Source organism: Alexandromys fortis, unplaced genomic scaffold (genome assembly GCF_014885135.2).
Source record: "Alexandromys fortis isolate MF-2015 unplaced genomic scaffold, M_Fortis_MF-2015_v1.1 scaffold_369, whole genome shotgun sequence".
NCBI lineage: Eukaryota > Metazoa > Chordata > Mammalia > Rodentia > Cricetidae > Alexandromys > Alexandromys fortis.
Genome location: NW_026068250.1, coordinates 82,793 through 100,601, shown reverse-complemented (window position 1 = coordinate 100,601; position 17,809 = coordinate 82,793). Strand labels below are relative to the sequence as shown.

The window sequence follows — 17,809 nt, the reverse complement described above, 5'->3', positions numbered from 1 at the left end:
GAGGCCTGCATGGCCCAGCCCTGCAAGGATGCTTCCAGGCTGAGGAGGAGGAGAGGACTAAAAACCTGCTCCACTACTGTTCTGTGCGCTTATGTTACCTCGGTTCCATAAACCGTGAATGATAGGCGCCGTGATTATCTGAATATTTTGGGTTTTTTGTTTGTTTGTTTTTAGTTTTTCGTGGTTTTTTTTTTTTTTTTTTTTTGGTTTTCGAGACAGGGTTTCTTTGTCTTTCCTTTGCTATCCCTGGAACTCACTCCGTTGACAAGAGATTCTCCTGCCTCTGCCACCTGAGTGCAGGGTTTAAAGACTTGCATTGCTATTGCCCGGCTCTCCTGAGTGCTGGGATTAAAGATTCGGCGCCGCTACCGTCCGATTCTTTAAAAAACAAACAAATAAAAAAACCTAAAAATTACTTTTTTTTCTTAAGATTTATTTATTTATTTACTGTGTATACAACATTCTGCCTCCATGTATGCCCACACGCTAGAAGAGGGTGCCAGATCTCATTACAGATGCTTATGAGCCACCATGTGGTTGCTGGAAATTGAACTCATGACCTCTGGAAGAGCAGCCAGTGCTCTCAACCTCTGAGCCATCTCTCCAGCCCTCTAAAAATTATTTTTAATTATGTGAATGTGTGTGCCCCTTGTGGAGACCAGAGCTACTACTATCTGATAGCCCTGGAGCAGGAGTTAAAGAAATTTGTGAGCTTGCCTGTCATGCTGTGAAGGTAACTGCTTCTCCAAGAGCAGCCAGTGTGCTTAACCATGGAGCCATCTCCAACCCCTGCAAAGTCCTTTTTTGAGGGAGCAGGAAGTTGAGACAGAGTCTTTCCATATTGCCCTGGTTGTCCTGGGACTCCCTATGTGTAAACCAGGCTGGACTTGAGCTCACAGAGGTCCATCCGTGTTACAGAACATTCCTTTACCCTGTGTAAAGATGTGCCATTGTAGTTGGTCTAATAAAGAGCTGAATGGCCATTAGCTAGGCAGGAAGAGGTTAGGCAGGACCTATGAGGACAGGGAGGACTCAAAGAGAAAGAAAGGCAGAGTCACCAGCCAAATGTGGAGGAAGCAGGATGGGCAGTTCAGAGTAAAGGTAATGAACATAGATTTAAAAATATGGGTTAAGGGCTAGAGCGATGGCTCTGTGATTAAGAGCTCTGACTCTGCTCTTCCAGACCAGAGGACCCAGGTTCAATTCTCAGCACCCACATGGCAGTCCATACCTATCAGTAACTCCAGTTCCAGGGCTTCAGACGTGCATGCAGGCAAAAAACCAATTAACATTAAATAAAAATAAATTATCCAAAAATATGGGTTAATAAGAACTTGTTAGGAATAAGCCTGAGCTAAGGCAGAGTTTTCAAGATGATAAGCCTCTGTGTTGTATTTGGGAGCTGGCTGGTGAGACAGAAAGACTCATTACACATCTGCCTCTGCCTCTCAAGTACTGGATTAAAGGAATGCGCCTTTGAATTCCACCTGCCTCCTGCATGGAGGGACGGTATCTTTCAACATGCTAACAGTGTCGGGTTGGTGTGGTGTTGTGCCTTCACTCCTTCAGAGGGGAGGGAAGAAGAATCTTCAGTTTGAGTCAAGTCGGTTTCCATGGCAAGATGCTGAGAGCTCCCCATGGTAATCCACGTCTGCACTTCCAGCATTCAGGAGGCTGAGGCAGGAGGATCGCCATAGATTCCAGGTCAACTTGGTCTACAAAGTGAGTACCAGGACAGCCAAGATTATAAAGTGAAACCTGCTCTCAGAAACAAAATTAGTTTGGTGGGTTTTTTCTTATTTAAAAACAAGCAAGCAGAAGTTCTCACACCAGTTTCTGACCCTTTTCTGTTCTCATTTATTCTTCATAGGCGATCTTATCCACTCATGATCTCTATTATTGTCCTGTTATAAACTAATCTTTTTGTACACTGTGAAGATGTATCTTTACCAAGACACCTTCTGATTGATTTAATAAAGGGTTGACTGAGCAATAGCTAGGCAGGAAGAGGTTAGGTGAGAGAGCCAAGGTAAGAGGATGCTGGGAATAAAGGCGGAGTCTCAGGAGTTGCCAGCCAGAAACAGAGGAAGCAGGAAAACAACATGGGCAGAATAAAAGTAATAAAGACATTAGGAAGAAAATAATTTTTAAAATGGATTGGTTTCCCAGCACTCGGGAGGCAGAGGCAGGCGGATCTCTGTGAGTTCGAGGCCAGCCTGGGCTACAAGAGCTAGTTCCAGGACAGGAACCAAAAGCTACGGAGAAACCCTGTCTCGAAAAATCAAAAAAAAAATGGATTCGTTTAAGTTATAAGAACTAGTGGGGAGGGGCTGGAGAGATGACTCAGAGGTTAAGAGCACTGGCTGCTCTTCCAAAGGTCCTGAGTTCAATTCCCAGCAACCACATGGTGGCTCACAACCATCTGTAATGAGATCTGGTGCCCTCTTCTGGCCTGTAGGCACACACACAGACAGAATATTGTATACATAATAAATAAATATTTTTTTAAAAGAGAGCTAGTGGGACAAGCCTGAGCTATTGGCCAAGCTTTTGTAATTAATAATAAGTCTCTGTATGGTTATTTGGGAGCTGGCAGTCCCAACAAGAAATTCCACCTACATTGTCTGGTGTCACAAACTCACAAGTGCAGGCCTCATTTCTCTCCTGAGCTTTAGCTCCTATGTATACCTGCCTGCTGCATCTCTCCATAGGACCCACAGTTCCACAGCTACTGTACTGGTCATATCCACTTGTTCTCAGATTCTTCTAGGTTCCCTTGTTTGGTAAATTGCATCAGGCCATATAGCTTGGACTCATCTTGTCTTTTTCTAGTGATGTTAGTTAAAATCAACTTTCATTATAGTTGAAATAATTTGTTTTTTAACAATATTAAATATCATTCGAAATGAATTATTCAGTTACCCAATTCTTTGTTTCACTTGTGTCTGTTATGATCAAATTCTAATAAGCCACTTCAGGTACTTTCAGTTTTTTGTTTGTTTGTTTGGTTTTTTGGTCCCTAGCTAGTCTCCTAGACTTATAGTTTTGTTCCTCCAGGTTTCCTTGCTCCTTGAAAAGTCCAGAGTAAGGTGGGGCAGTGGCTGTGCACACCTTTAATCCCATAATTTGGGAGGTAGAAGCAGGCAGGTCTCTGAGTTCATAGCCAGCCTGGTTTACAGAGTGAAATCCAGGATGGCCAAGGTCACACAAAGAGAAACACTGAGAGCTCAAACATCATCTCCATCTAAAAGCACAAAGCAGAGAGAACTAACTGGGAATGACTTGGCCATTTTGAAACCCTAAGGCTGACCCCCTCCTACAAGACCACACTTCTCAATCCTTCCCAAATACTTCTACTAATTGAGAACAAATATTTCAAATATATGAACCTATGGGGATCATTCTTATTTAAACCACCACAAAAAACATGGGTCAAGTAATACTAAGGAGAAGTGAGTTATGATGGTATATACTTGTGATTCCTGACACTTGGGAGTAACAGGCAGGATCAAGTTCAAGGTCCTCCTCAGTGCTGCAACCTGGGCCATATGAGACTGTGTCTCAAAGAAAGTAAGTCCGTATATTTGAGCCTGGTTCAGTGGCATAAATCTTTAATCTGAGCACTAGGGAGGCATAAGCAGACAGATCATTGAGTTCAAGGCCTCAAAAAGAAATCCATATATTCATAGGAAGTCAGTATATAATACTTAAATTTAGCCAAATGGGGTTGCACACCTTTGATCCCAGCACTTGGGGGACAGGGGCAGGCCGATTTCTGAGTTTGAGGCCAGGTCTACAAAGTGAGTTGCAGGACAGTCAGTGATACACAGAGAAACCCTGTGTAAAACCAAAATAATAATAATAAATAAACTTAGAATGAGTGGTAGAAGATAGTTTAGAATTATGGATGGTTGAACCAGAGAAATGGCTTATCAGTTAAGAGTACAGATTGCTCTTACAGTAGGACCTAAATTCAGTTACCAACACCTGTATTGGATGGCTCACTATTGCTAGTAACTACAACTCCAGGGGATCCAAGGCCCTCTTCTGACCTCAGGGGGAATCTGTACTTATGTGTATATTTCCACACAAAGACACATACATGTAGGAAATTAATAAGTAGAATCTAGAATTATGAGTAGTTAAGCACACACACACACACTACAAACAACAAACTGAGAGTGGGCTGCCTTTGGGAAGTGGGCCCCCAGGTCTGAAAGAGCAGAGGGAAGGGGCGCATTTCATTGTAAATATTCCCGTAATGCTGGGACAAAACAGTTTTTCATGGCTGCTCCTTACCTGTAGAATTAAGTCCAAACAGCCTAGAAATATATATACCCTTCTTACTACTCAGTGTGGTCCTCAGAGAAGGAGCATGCCATCCCCTGTAGCATCCTGGAAATGTGGACTCTTGGGGCTGGAGATGGCTCAGCAGGTAATAACACATAACCGCTCTGAGAGAGGACCTCGGTTCAGTTCCCAGCACCCGTTTTGCACAGCTCACAACTGCTAAATCCAGTTCCCAGGGATCTGATCTGATGCCCTGCTGTGGCCTCTAGGCACCTGTACCCGGGTGCATGTACTCTCAACTTACGCGAACGTGTACATGTAAGTAAAATAGAAAATAAATCTTTGAATAGGACTTTAATCCCTGTACTGTTGAGGCAGCGGTAAGTATACCTCTGTGAGTTTCAAGGCCACCTACCTTACATAGCAAGAACCAGCAAAACCCTTTCTGCCCCTCACTCCCCTCAAAAATGGGCAATGCAGTATCTAAGGCCCTAACTTCACGAGGTCTTCAGATGACCCATATTTAGTTAAGTCTAAGAAGCACCTCTTATTTTTTGCAAGACCCTGTAAGCGCAAGAGCAAGACCGTGGGGAATCCCTTGAATTTTAATAATGGTTTCTTCTCAATGGCCAGGGGAATTGCCCTTCTATTACTCCTTCAGTCTGATTTTTGGGCACTGGGAGGTGTCTGTGAGCTGGGCAGCTATATTCTAACTCCTGTAACCGACACAGTTATTAGCAGAAAGACTTCCAAACCCTCTGCAGCCCTGTTAATTCTGACTGAGGCTGTGTACTTTTCATTCAGCAAACATCTTTTTAGCTGTCTGCTGTGCGTTTAGCTGGCGTCAACGTAATGAGAAGGCACTGAGCTTCCTTTGAGGTCTTCAGTTCCAAATCCAGTAGCATGCCATCCACGACTAGAAGTTGTGTGCGCAACACTCGGTATCTTTCTCTACCCGACTGCGCGGCTTTTCTGAGCGTTACGGCGCCCTCCTCCTGCCCCCAGCGCGGCGCAGGCGGGGACCCACCGGTTTCGCTCCGCGTCCGCGGCAGAGAAGGGAGGACCCTAGGGAACTGGACCTCCGCGTCTGGTCGCCCAGCCCTGTTTTGGCTTGGGCCCACATGGAGGGGACTGCAGAGTCCCAGACGCCTGACTTGCGGGACGTGGAGGGCAAGGTGGGCAGGAAGACCCCGGAAGGGCTGCTCCGCGGGCTGCGAGGCGAGTGGGAGCTGGGAACCTCTGGGGACCTGCTGCTCCCTGGGGCACCCAGCACCGGCCACAGCCTGGGGGACAAGATCATGGCGCTGAGGATGGAGCTGGTGAGTGTGGGTGCTATAGGCCACGGGGACTGGGACGGGGTCCTATAGCATAAGACCATTTGTAGGGATAGGATCAGGTTCCCGGAGTTAGGCTACCGAAGAGGGAGGAGGGTCCCTCCTAGATCAATCCATATACCTTAGGTTGAAAGTGGAGAGAAGTGACGTCTCATTGCATGACCTCTCACTCTCAAGGGTGAGTGAAGGGTTGAGAGAGCCTGGGAACTGGTGTAGGAGGCACAGCTCTTGGAACTTTTCCCTGCCCAATAATCGGGAGGAGGGAGGCCAGGGCTAAGTAGTACAAAAAACTTAGTTCAGCGCAAATTCTTCCCATCAGCATCCGGGGCCGTCAATTTCCTAATACCCCATTATAAGACAACTGTTTTTTATCCACTCCTTCGGCAAACTGGGGAAAGGTTTCATTCCTAAGGCCCCAGGGTGTTTTGAAACTGCCTGCATTAGGGGCACACTAAAAACATGTCTCTTTCCTAAGCATCGCACCAGCATGGTATTAAACATTCAAAGACCTTAACAGAGTCAGCAACAGAATAGTAACACACAGTTCGAGTTGGTCCTTCACCTGGGCTTCAGTCTCCTTTCAGACTCTTGGGGGGGAGGGGAGGAAACAGCAGCACCCCGCCTTCCCTGGAGCTGTTGGTCCAGATTCTGAGCCAAAAGGGCAGCTGGGCCCCAGCGGGCTCCCCCAGGGCCCTGGTTCCGGTGAAACAGATGAATTACACCTGCCGCCACTCTGCAGCCAGTTCTGGGGAACTGAGGAATTGCCAGCTCCTCCTGGGCTTAGAACCAGAAGCTGTGACGGTGCCGGTTAATAGGTCTTCCTGGGGCCCCACTGTGTGCCCAACCTTGTGTCGAGCAGATCTGGAAGGGTGGAAGGAGAGACATGGTCTACTTCTAAGGCCAGCCCAGGGCTCTCGTTCTATGCTAAGAGAGCCTCCTGGGATGAAGATCAGAGAGGATCCCAGGGGGCAGAATATGAAGGCCAAGTGTGTGCTTGGTCTTGAAGGTTGTAGTTGAATGCCAAATTCTCCAGAGCAGGGCTGACTGTACTTACCTCTGAATGCAAACTGTTCAAGGCATAGCGAAAGCCTACCTACTTTGTCCTTTGAAAACTACGTTGTTTTGTTTCGGTGTTTTGAGTCTATGTAGCTCAGGCTGACCCCCAAACACATATTCCTCATGTCTCACTCAGTCTCTTGAGTGCCGGGATTATGAGCATGTGCCACCATACCCAGCTAGAAATTAAATTATACTGGGAATATAAGCCATGTATCATCAGTGCCCAGCGTGATACATGATATTTTTCCTCTTTAAAGAAATTTAAGAAAATTTATGTGTAGGAATATTTGCCTGCCTGCGTGAATGTGTGTGTAGCACGTGCATGCCTGTTGCCCATGGAGGTTAGAGAGTATCAAATCCCTTGGAACTGGAGTTACGGATGGTTCTGAGCCACTGTGTGGGTGCTGGGAACCTAACCTGGATCCTCTGCAAGAACCAGCGCTCCTGTGCCAGCCCCCCCCCCCCCAGATGCTGAACCTAGGGCTTTGCACACACAGGGCGAGTGCTGTGCAGCTGAGCTCTACCACTCTTCCTCCTCGCTAGCCCTCGTGCTCAGCTAGAGGAGCGCTATTTTATATACGAACTGAAGCAGTTGCCCACGGTCACTCAGAAAGTAAAGTCAAGAGTTGAGCCCAGATCATTTGGCCACACTGATCATGAAAACCTGTTTTGTGCCGACACTTTAAACACATTTCACGTCATTGAGATGAGAAAAGTTTCCAGTGTCCCTGGGCTTACTTCTCATGCAGGAAATCTGGAGGCAGGCCTAACCCCTGACTCTCATTCTTTATAAACTCTAGGGAAGTATATTTGGTTTTTTAGTATTTATTTATTTATTATTGACACAGTGTTCTGTCTGCATGTTTGCCCGAGAGGACACCAGATCTCATTATAGGCAGTTGTGAGTCACCATGTGGTTGCTGGGAATTGATCTCAGGACCACTGGAAGAGCAACCAGTGCTCTTAAACTCTGAGCCATCTCTCCAGCTCCTTAATTCCTTGCTTTAACTTTTGGTCTATCTGACCTAGGGTCTGAGGCTTCCCAGGAACAGTGTTTTGGAGACTGGAAGAGGGAAAAGATCCATGTCAGGCTCCTCTCTCCCTCCTCAGGCCAGGAGAGCATTGATTTCTTCCTGTTCTCTGTTCTAACCACGGTTTACTGAAGCACAAGGGCGGGGCAGGAGGTTTGAGGCCGTGAAGGCTGAACTGACCAAAGCGATCTAAGGTCTGTCCTTCAGTTGCCCCCCTCTCTGCTCTCCTCAGTAGGAGCAGAGGCTTGCCCTTCAGGCCAAGGTCAGTGCTACTTTTAGCTTTCTACTCTCGCGTTGTTCCCTAGTCTGAAGCCGAGTGAGGGAAGAGCCAGTCTGAGGTGTGTGGGAATGGCAAGCAATGGTAGCCCCTCCATCTACCCAAAGAGGTGTTGCTATGAGAAGCCACCTCCACTGCGCAGTTGGTGGGAAAACATTAGTCAAGGATGGGGAAAGGCATGAGTTCAAACCTCGTCTCCACTTCTGATGTATTGTGTGGTCTTAAGGAGGGCCCTGTCACTTCCTTGTCCTTATGGGTTTTTGTCCTTTGACAGAGGAAATAAGGGAGTAACTGTGGAACTAGACAACTGTTAAGGACTTTTTTTTTTTTTTTTTTTCCGAGACAGGATCTCTCTGGTTTTGGAGGCTGTCCTGGAACTAGCTCTTGTAGACCAGGCTGGTCTCGAACTCACAGAGATCCGCCTGCCTCTGCCTCCCGAGTGCTGGGATGAAAGGTGTGTGCCACCACTGCCCGGCTTCTGTTAAGGACTTTTATTTTAGTGACAGTAGTTAATCCCAACAGTCAGTTACCAGGGATCTAGAAATGGGTCTTTAGGCTTTTAACCTGAGACCTAATTTGGGTTGAGCAAAGAAGGAGCCCTGCCCAGGACACCTGGGCTGGGCAGAATCTGATCTACATAGGGGGAGGAGAAGGGAGCCTCCAGGGGAAAGCATTGGGTGGCCTCTATTTATCTTCTGCTCTGTTTCCAAAGAGATGGCATGAAATGAGTGTTTCTTTTTCTGGTGAGAAAGCCTTTTGCTTCTATTCTGGGGGGATGATGTTGTCGCAGTCAGGGAATCCCACTGTTGCAGGATTAAAGAATCTGGTGCTCCCGTTGGTTTCCTAAGCAACACAGTAAACTCAGCCCCTTGAGAATCACAGAGCTGAACGAAAGGTGCTCGGTGCAACCTTAGGCAGAAAACCTGCAATGAGTTGGGCGGGAACTGCTCTCAGAGAGCTGATGGCCTGGGATGGGGACGGAGGAGACAGACTGGGGCTTGTGAAGGAAGAGAAATGCTGTGGGAGCGTGGGAAATGCTAGGCAGGGAGCGTGCTTGCTTGCCTTGTATGCAAAAAGCCCTGAGTTGAATCCTAAGAACTACATAAAAACTGGGTGTGGTGTGACATGGCTGTAATCCTAGCACACAGGTGAGGCAGCAGGATCAGAAGTTCAAGGAAAAAAAATGCTGCTGGGCCTGCCTCCCAGAAGAGCAGACCTGGAGTGAAGTGGTATCAAATGTCCTCCATTTAGAATCAGAGGACAGTACATCCTCTGGCTGGAATGCTTCTCCCCACTGGTCAAGTCCATGTCTCTCAAGCTCATGTCTCTCATCTAGGTTTGGGCTAAGGCCCTCCAGGTACTCACAAGCCTCTGAAGCATTGTTTTCTCTACCATTTGCCGCATGGAATGAAAAATATATAGCTTTATTACTTTTCTTCTGTGTTCGAGTGTTTTCAATGTTTATGTATATGTGTGGACTACACGCGTGACTGATGCCTGCAGAGGTCATAAGAGGGCTTCATATCCCCTGGAACTGGAGTTAAGGATCCTTATTAGCTTACCACGTGGGTGCTGGGAATCGAACCCTGGTCTTTAAGAAGTGAAGCCATTCATCGTGGCACACGCCTTTAATCCTAGCACAGGAGAGGCAGAGGCAGTGAGCCACCACCAGCTGATTAAAATATCTTTTTATTATGAGACAAAACAATTATCTGGGATGTGCTTGAATTTGCAATCCTGCCTTCACCTCTTCATTAGCTGGGATTACAAATTTGTGCCACCAGGCCTCTTTCTATATGAATGTATTAATTTGGTTAAAAGTTAAACTAAATAAGGGTTGGAGAGATGGCTCAACGGTTAAGAGCACTGACTGCTCTTCCAGAGGTCCTGAGTTCAATTCCCAGCAACCACATGGTGGCTCACACCCATCTGTAATGAGATCTGGTGCCCTCTTCTGGTCTGGCATGCAGATAGATATACATGCAGACAGAACAAAATAAATATTTAAAAAATGTTAAACTAAATAAATCTAAATTTACAAGCAATAATATACCAGGTATGGTGGCACACTCCTTTAATCCCAGGACTCAGGAGAGATGGACAAGGGCCATAATATAACAGGCAACTACTGATATGTTTATTCTCTCTGAACACTGCAAAGCATAGGGGCAGGTTCAGACTTGTGCTTGAGAAAGGTTAACTCAGTACACTTGAGGTGGGAGGGACCTCTGGAGGTTACACTGTAGTTCACACTTCCGGAAGACTAAAGGGAAACTAAAGGCCCCAAATCCCCAGCATTGGGATTCTGACCCTGAGCTCTGCCTAGCCCTTCTCCCCATTGGGCCTTGTCACCAAGGGAACCAAGTTAGCACCCTCTTGATTCCTTAGTTCCCATCTCCTTTTGGCCCAAACTGTTTCCCAGCTGACACCTCAGGAGAGCTAGCCTTTGGTTTCTAAGTCACACTGGTGAGTCTAGATTGGTGGAATAGTTTACTATTGTTTAACTCTGGCACAGTGGCTGTGCCTTAACCTACTGCTACTTCAGCCAGCAATTGCAGCTCCACAGTTACTGGCCTGCTACTCAGGCCACAGCCTGATGTCCCACCAGGCTCTGTGGCTACCGCTAAAGGTAACCTTAACTAAATCTCTATCATTCTCTTTATAAATAAAAGTCAAGATTCGAAGACAACTACCTAACCTTCTTTCTTTACTGGTGTCTCCAAAAGACCCATGCTTCCACTCTGCCAAACCATAAAAAACTGGGTCACTCCAAATCCCTCCCTACTACTTCCTGTGTCTATCTCTCCTGGATGCTCTCTGATGCTCTCTGATTACTTTCTGTCAACTAGATGCTAACTCGGTCTCCTGACCCAAGGTTAATTTTATTTAATCAGCACAAATGAAAATTCAGGGTTCACAGTATGACGGAATATACCCCAACAGCTTACCTTGAATAGGAAGTTTGAAGCCCAGTAGAGTGGATTTTGGATTCGTGTGTGTGTGTGTGTGTGTGTGTGTTGTGTTGGAGACTGGCCGTGCTAAGCAGGTACTCTGCATTAACCCTAACTCTGGATTTGTTAGTTTTGTGTTTGTTCTGTTTTTCTTCAGTGAAGAGTTTTACTGAGATAAAGGGAAGGGGGGAAGGAAGAGAATGGGGTAGAGAGACTGAGAAAGACAGAGATGCCGGGAGGAGAAGAGAAGGAAGAGAGACAGTTATTTACTAGTTCTTACACTAGCTCAAACGCCTTTAAAGTTTTCAAAGTATTTAATTTTATTCATGTGTTTATGCATGTTTGTGTGTGTCAAGGTCAGAAGAGGGGACTGGGTTTTTTGGAGCTGTAGCTTAGAGGAGGCTGTGAGCCACCTCTATGGAGCCAAGCTCCAGCCCTCTGCAAGGCTTAACCATGAGTCATCTCTCAGACCTCTGGCCTCAAACTCTTGTTCCTCCTACCTCAGCCTCTTTATTTTGTCCATTTTTTTTGATTTTTTGTTTTGTTTTGTTTTTGTTTCTTGAGACAGGGTTTCATTGTGTAGCCCTGGCTGTCCTGGAACCAGGCTGCCTGCCTCTGCCTCCCAAATGTTTCCTCGGCTTCTTAAGTGCTAGACCCTCACAACCAGTTTTGTTTTATTTTCTTTCATTACTTTTAAAACAGGGTCTCACGAAGCCCAGGCTGGTCTTGAACTGCTGACATAGCTGAGAATGACTTAGAACTTCTGATCCTCCTGCTTCCATCTCCTGAGTGCCTGGATTACAAAACTACATCACTACACCTACTTTACTGGGTCCTAAGGAACCCACAGCTTAGTGTCTGCTAGGCAAGTGTTCTCCCCACTGAGCTGTGTCTGTAGCCCCTGAGCCTCATATTTTAATATTTAAGTACGTGCCTGACAGCATTTCAAGAACCCTTGCTCCCGGGCTGTGAAGTGGGTGATGGCTTGCTTGCTTGCTTATTTATTTATTTATTTATTTATTGTTTGAGATAGGGTTTCTCTGTGTAACCCTGGTTTGGCTGTCCTAGAACTCACTCTGTAGACTAGGCTGGTCTCAAACTCACAGAGATCCGTCTGTCTCTGCCTACCAAGTGATGGGATTAAAGGTGTGTGCCACCTCCACCTGGCTGTCTGTCCAGGTTTACTAAAATTGACTGGACCACAAGGTCAGGGAAACACCTGGGAAACTCACAGCTTAGAACCGGGAACTAATTTCTCTTCTCACTTCTTCAGGCTTACCTTCGAGCTATCGATGTGAAGATCCTGCAGCAACTGGTGACCCTGAACGAGGGCATCGAGGCAGTTCGTTGGCTGTTGGAGGAGCGGGGAACACTGACCAGCCATTGCAGCAGTCTTACCAGCAGCCAGTATAGCCTGACAGGTGGAAGCCCAGGCCGCTCAAGGCGGGGCAGTTGGGACAGCCTGCCAGATACCAGCTCAACTGACCGGCTGGACAGTGTCTCTATTGGCAGTTTCTTGGACACTGTGGCCCCCAAAGAGCTGGATGAACAAGGACCCCCTGGGCCTTCCTGTCCTGAGATTGACTGGGCAAAGGTTATACCCAGTGAAGCCAGGACTGAGGTGGACGTAACATCCACCAAGCTAGGGAGCTTAACGGCTCCTTGGAAGCTCCCAGGAGACGAGCTGCAAGGTGGACCACCTGAGCTATCGGAGGATGACAATGTTAAGCAGGGCTTTGAGGCTCACTGGTTCTGGGGACAGTGCCAGGATGACGTGACCTTCTTGTAAAAACTTCCCTACCTATTTGTGCTTTGTGGCTCTTTCAGCTTGTGGCCCAAGTCTCTCTCAGTTTTCCCTCAACCTCCGACTAGACAGAAGCTATACCGAAATCACTTACCACAGAAGCCTGGCTTCTCTCTCTCTCTGCTCCCTGGGGAACCTTTGCATTTATCCCTCAATTATTGGGTCCCTGGAGCTATTTCCATAGAGATATTGACTCTAGAGAACTAGCCTGTGGCTCCTGATGTAAGGGTATCCCACACCCTTCCCCAGTGAGGTGAAGGTTTATGAAATTTAGGGCTTCTAGGACATCACTGAAGAGGAGATGGGGGAAATAATCTCCTCATCCAAACCCTAGGAGGCTGGGATGCCTCATAAAAGATGGAGAACTGGGGAGGGGCGTTCAGGACCAAACCTCCATGGATTGGCCCTCCTCCATGGAGTTAGGAGAGGAACCCTTTGCTGCCTGCTGAGTGATGTCATTTCCTTTCATGATACAGGGAAGAGTGCTTCCTCTAAAGCAGTCCTGGTTGGTGTGTCATAGGCCTGTATGGAGGGTTCCTGAGTCCCTGTTGTCCCGCCATTGCCTCCTGTGAGAGGGAACACATCGCTCTTGCTGCAGATGTCTGTGCTGCTTTTATCGGTTCTTCCTTTTCAAACATGGTGTTTTCATCCCTGCTTGGTGCTGTAATGATATTCTTACTGGGTGGTGAGAAACTCAGAGGCCTCCACCTCGGCTCTCAAATCTGCTTAGCTCACTTTCCTGGAGACCCTGTCTGGCCCTGGTCCTGTTTCTTACCTCTGGATCCATCTGCCAGGAGTTTAGCTTGAGCGTCTTCACGTCTCAGTGTCCTCTTTCGGCCCCTGCGTTTTTATGTGCCTCTCGTCCCCTTGTTGTCTGGAAACAAGGATAGTGAATTCTCAAGGTTCTGGGGACACTCTCAGATGACGGGATGATCTTGTCATCTCTGACTCTGCTCACGCTTCCCTCATCCTGGCCAGCTTCCACCATTTGATCATAAGAATGCCTTTCTCAGGTTGAAACACAAGGAATCCCCTTGTTTGAGCTACAGTGTGGGAGTGTGGCAGAAGACAGAGGCCCTGTGGTTCCTGGGCCTCGTTGCGGGGAATAGACTGGAGAGTACTTTAGGGCAAGCCTATGACTCCTGGGCTTGAGGGGTAATTGGTGCTGGCTCTAGGGCTGGATCCCAAGACCCTAGCTAAGTACACTGGTGAAGAAATTCAGGGAAATCGCCATTCTGGGCCTCAAGGAAAGGGCAGGCCCAGAGAAGGGGTGGCAAATGCCGTGATTTATACCTAAGTAAGCTGGGCACTCAGAAGGCAGAGGCAGGCGGATCTCTATGAATTCCAAGCCTGCCAAAGATATATACATAGTTAGACCTAGTCTCAAAAAGCAATCAGAGCCGGCTGGTGGTGACTCATACCTTTAATCCCAGCATTTGGGAGGCAGATCTCTGTGAGTTTGTGGCTAGCCTGGTCTACAGAGCGAGTTCCAGGGCAGCCAGGGCTACACAGAAAAACACTGTCTCCAAAAACCAAAAGCCAAACCAATAAAACAAAAACAAAGAAACCAGAGTGACTTCTTGGAGATTAGCCCTTTGAGTCCCAGGTAGCTGCCCTGTCTTTCCAGGGCCCCGAAACTGGATTATACTGGAGGGGAAAGGGCGATCTTTATTCAGGGGACCCTCCTGAGTTGGAGGAGTCTTCCCCCAAACCGTCTTTTTCTGCTTTCCAGAAATTTCATTTTGGGGAAAGGAAAGTAACCATGTTGATTGTGTCTCTCCTGTCTCCCCAGCCCAAACACCTCAATAGTTTTATAGCCCCAAATCCTACAGCAGTTCGGCCTCTGGCTTTCCTATCTATAGACCTCTCCTCCCGTGCCCTCAAAGTGATTGCTATGTCTACAGTGACCTCAGATTCTTTTCCACTGTAGCTGGACTTCCTCACCGTGCCCCATAGTTCTGGGACTCCTGCTTTCTTTTTCTCAGACTGGAATTTCAGATGCCCTGTCTCAGTCCACACTCTGAACCATCTATAGTGTTCCTTGGACAACCAACCACCTTTCCTCATTGAAGATACTGTATTCTGTTTCTGAGTTACATTTCATCAGCTATAAATTTAGGAGCTGAAGAGGTTGCCTGCCTCCTTGTGGCCATTATGCACCATTGCTGGAGTTGCTGGGTGAAATCTCCAAGTTTAAATGGAATTCTATCTAGCCTTTCGAGAGGTGGCATAGATTTGCCCAGTTCTGCCTGTTGTGAAACTGTAGCAATGGCCTTGATAGAGAACCTACTGCCCAGTCTACAAACTGCCTCCATCTGTAGTCACACTGCCCAGCCTGCAAACCCACAGCTCCATCTGTAGTCACACTGCCCAGCCTGCAAACCCACAGTTCCATCCGTAGTCACACTGCCCAGTTTGCCATCCCACAGGTCCATCTGTAGTCACACTGCCCAGTCAACACCCTAATGCCCAAAGGAACTGAAAACTATTTTCCTCATTGTAAGATCTGAGACCTACCTGAGTATGGTGGCACACACCTGGCCTGTAATCCCAGCACTTGACAGGTGGATACAGATTAGGGGTTCAAAGTCATCTTCAGCTACATAGCTAGCCTGGAACCTGTGGGCAATCCTTCTGCCTCAGCTTTGAGTGCTGTAATTAGAAGTGTGAGCTGCCACACTTGGGTTTGGGTATCCTGTCTTAATACCTTTAGACTCTAGTTCATCATCTGAAGAATCCAAAAGTCACAGAAATGTATCCCTGGTCTTTCCTATATGCCTCTAGGCTGCCTGGATGAGGCTTGGTTGTCTTATTAGCGTGGACTTTTATGATTATAAATAGGAGCTGTTTGGGAGCTCAGAGAAGTGAGAGATGCAGAGACACAAGAAGAAAGGGAAACAGGGTGAACGTCTGATCTCCAAACTCAATGCCAAGATGGTAGCGGGGGGGGGAAACAGAACCTGGGAGGGGGAAGATGGGTCTGTCCAGGGGACCCGAGACCATGGGAGAGGTCAGGTGTTGTATTTCAAGGGAGCTGGGGGAGGTTAGGCTAAACCTTAGGTTGAATGGAAGAAGCTGAGTGGCAGTTTCAGTTAGAAATATTTGTGGTTACAGTGAGCACAAGCGCATTGTGGTTGTGGTGCCGGGCTCCTGCTGAGTATTCAATTGCATCCATTCAAAGAATAAAGAATGTGTGTGAGCCCACAAGGAAATGTAATGCATAAAAAGAAAATTAACCTGGTTTATACTTTAAGCATTTTAAAACATTGTTTCTTAATCCTATAAACAGCCCCTTGTTACCAACATATTGTTGAATAGAAATTTGCTAATTTCAGATCAGTAACAAATAGGTTACGGTACACATGAAAGTCAGTGTGATTGTAAGGTCCTTCCGTGAAATCCATGCCTCCCCACTAAGCCCCCACAGCCACGCTTTTCTTACTCTCCTAGGAGATCAGCAGTGTCTTGGTTTGCTGTTACTGATGTAATGAATTACCACAAACTCTAGTGGCTTAACAGCCAGTTAGGCTGGGCATGCCGGCACACGTTGGCAACCTGAGCCCTCAGGGGGCTGGGGCAGGAAGGTTTGAGGCCAGTCTCAGAAAAGGAATCAGACTTGGGTGGGAGGAGGGCTTCTGCAGGCTGGGTCCCTGACAGTCTCTCCTTTCCAGGACCACTGTGTCCTGCTCCTCCAGGCAGAGGTAATTACATTCCCAACAGACTAAGCCAGGCTCTCCCTGGAACTCACACACGTCTCCTTTTTAAATGTTTTTTATTCCTTAGTGGTTAATTATTGTTGATTCTAGACCCATTTTTTTCTTCTTTTTTTAGTTCCTGATCCCAGTCTCAATCTTCTCTTGGACATAGGCATACACTCAAATGTGTCAATATATGTTTGGAAATGTATCTTTAAATATATATGTGTATGTGTATAATATGATTCTGGGCTTTTACGTATTTTAATATGTATATATAGTGTACTTTGATAGTAAAGTAACTTCTCTAATGACTTGCTCTTATATTTCCATGACTTAACACAATCTAAGACTTATTTGTCAGTAATTTCATGGAGTATGGATATTTCTGTCTGGAAGCTCTCCTCCTCCCTGCCCATGTCAGGCCCCACACTCGGTCCAGTTTCAGATGGTGATATCCCGACTCCTGCACCATAAACTTTCCCACCAACTTTTACACCAAGTTGTTTTGCCATCCACTGATGATCCTTTTATTTCACTGGGATTACAAAACTCTCATTTCCTGACACTATTAGTATATCTTTATTTTTAGTATATTTTTATTTATTAGCTCTAATTCTGTACAGAAAAACTTCATAGCTCAGGACCATTTAGTTACCCTGAAATAAAGTTCATACCAGAATGATAAGACAGATGTTTATGTGTCTTCCATTTCCCATCCCAACCCCCTTCTTTTCTTGAGAGGGTCTCACATAGCCAAGACCGGACTTCAACTCACTAGATAGCTAAGGCTGATCCTCAACTTGTGATCTTGCTTTCATCTTCCAAGTACTGGGATTATAGGCCTACACCACGATACCTGGTGTTACAAAAATAAACAAAACCCAAAGAGGGTCTCACTGTGTGGTCCAGGTTAGCCTGGAGCTCAAGGATCCCCCTGCCTCAGACTCCTGACAGTAGGAGTCCGTTCATGGACTACCATGCCTTTTTCCATGTCATTTTCGAAGTAGTAATGGTGTTCCTTTAATTCCTTTAATTTGTTTTGGCTTATTTTCTCTCTCTCTCTCTCTCTCTCTCTCTCTCTCTCTCTCTCTCTCTCTTTTTTTTGGGACAGGGTTTCTCTGTATAGCCCTGGATTTCCTGAAACTTGCATTGTAGACTGGGCTAGTCTCAAACTCACAGAGATCTGCCTGCCTCTGATTCCTGAGTGCTGGGATTGAAGGCGTGTGTTACCACCTCCTGGCTATTCTCTCTCGCTCTTTAAAATTTATTTGTGTGTATTGGTATTTTGCCTGCATGTATATCTGTGTGATGGTGCCAGATCCCCTGGAACTGGAGTTACAGATGGTTGAGAGCTGCCATGCAGGG

The 17,809-nt window shown here is 46.7% G+C and overlaps 1 protein-coding gene across 1 annotated transcript; it reads left to right on the top strand.

Annotated features, from left to right (window-relative positions):
• The first annotated feature begins 5,303 nt into the window (after positions 1-5,303).
• Lurap1 (leucine rich adaptor protein 1) lies at positions 5,304-16,755 on the top strand. The gene is made up of 2 exons (XM_050131383.1): positions 5,304-5,609; positions 12,216-16,755. Exons 1-2 carry the CDS (start codon positions 5,412-5,414, stop codon positions 12,729-12,731), a joined length of 714 nt encoding a protein of 237 aa, XP_049987340.1. The 5' UTR covers positions 5,304-5,411; the 3' UTR covers positions 12,732-16,755.
• Positions 16,756-17,809: the final 1,054 nt, after the last annotated feature.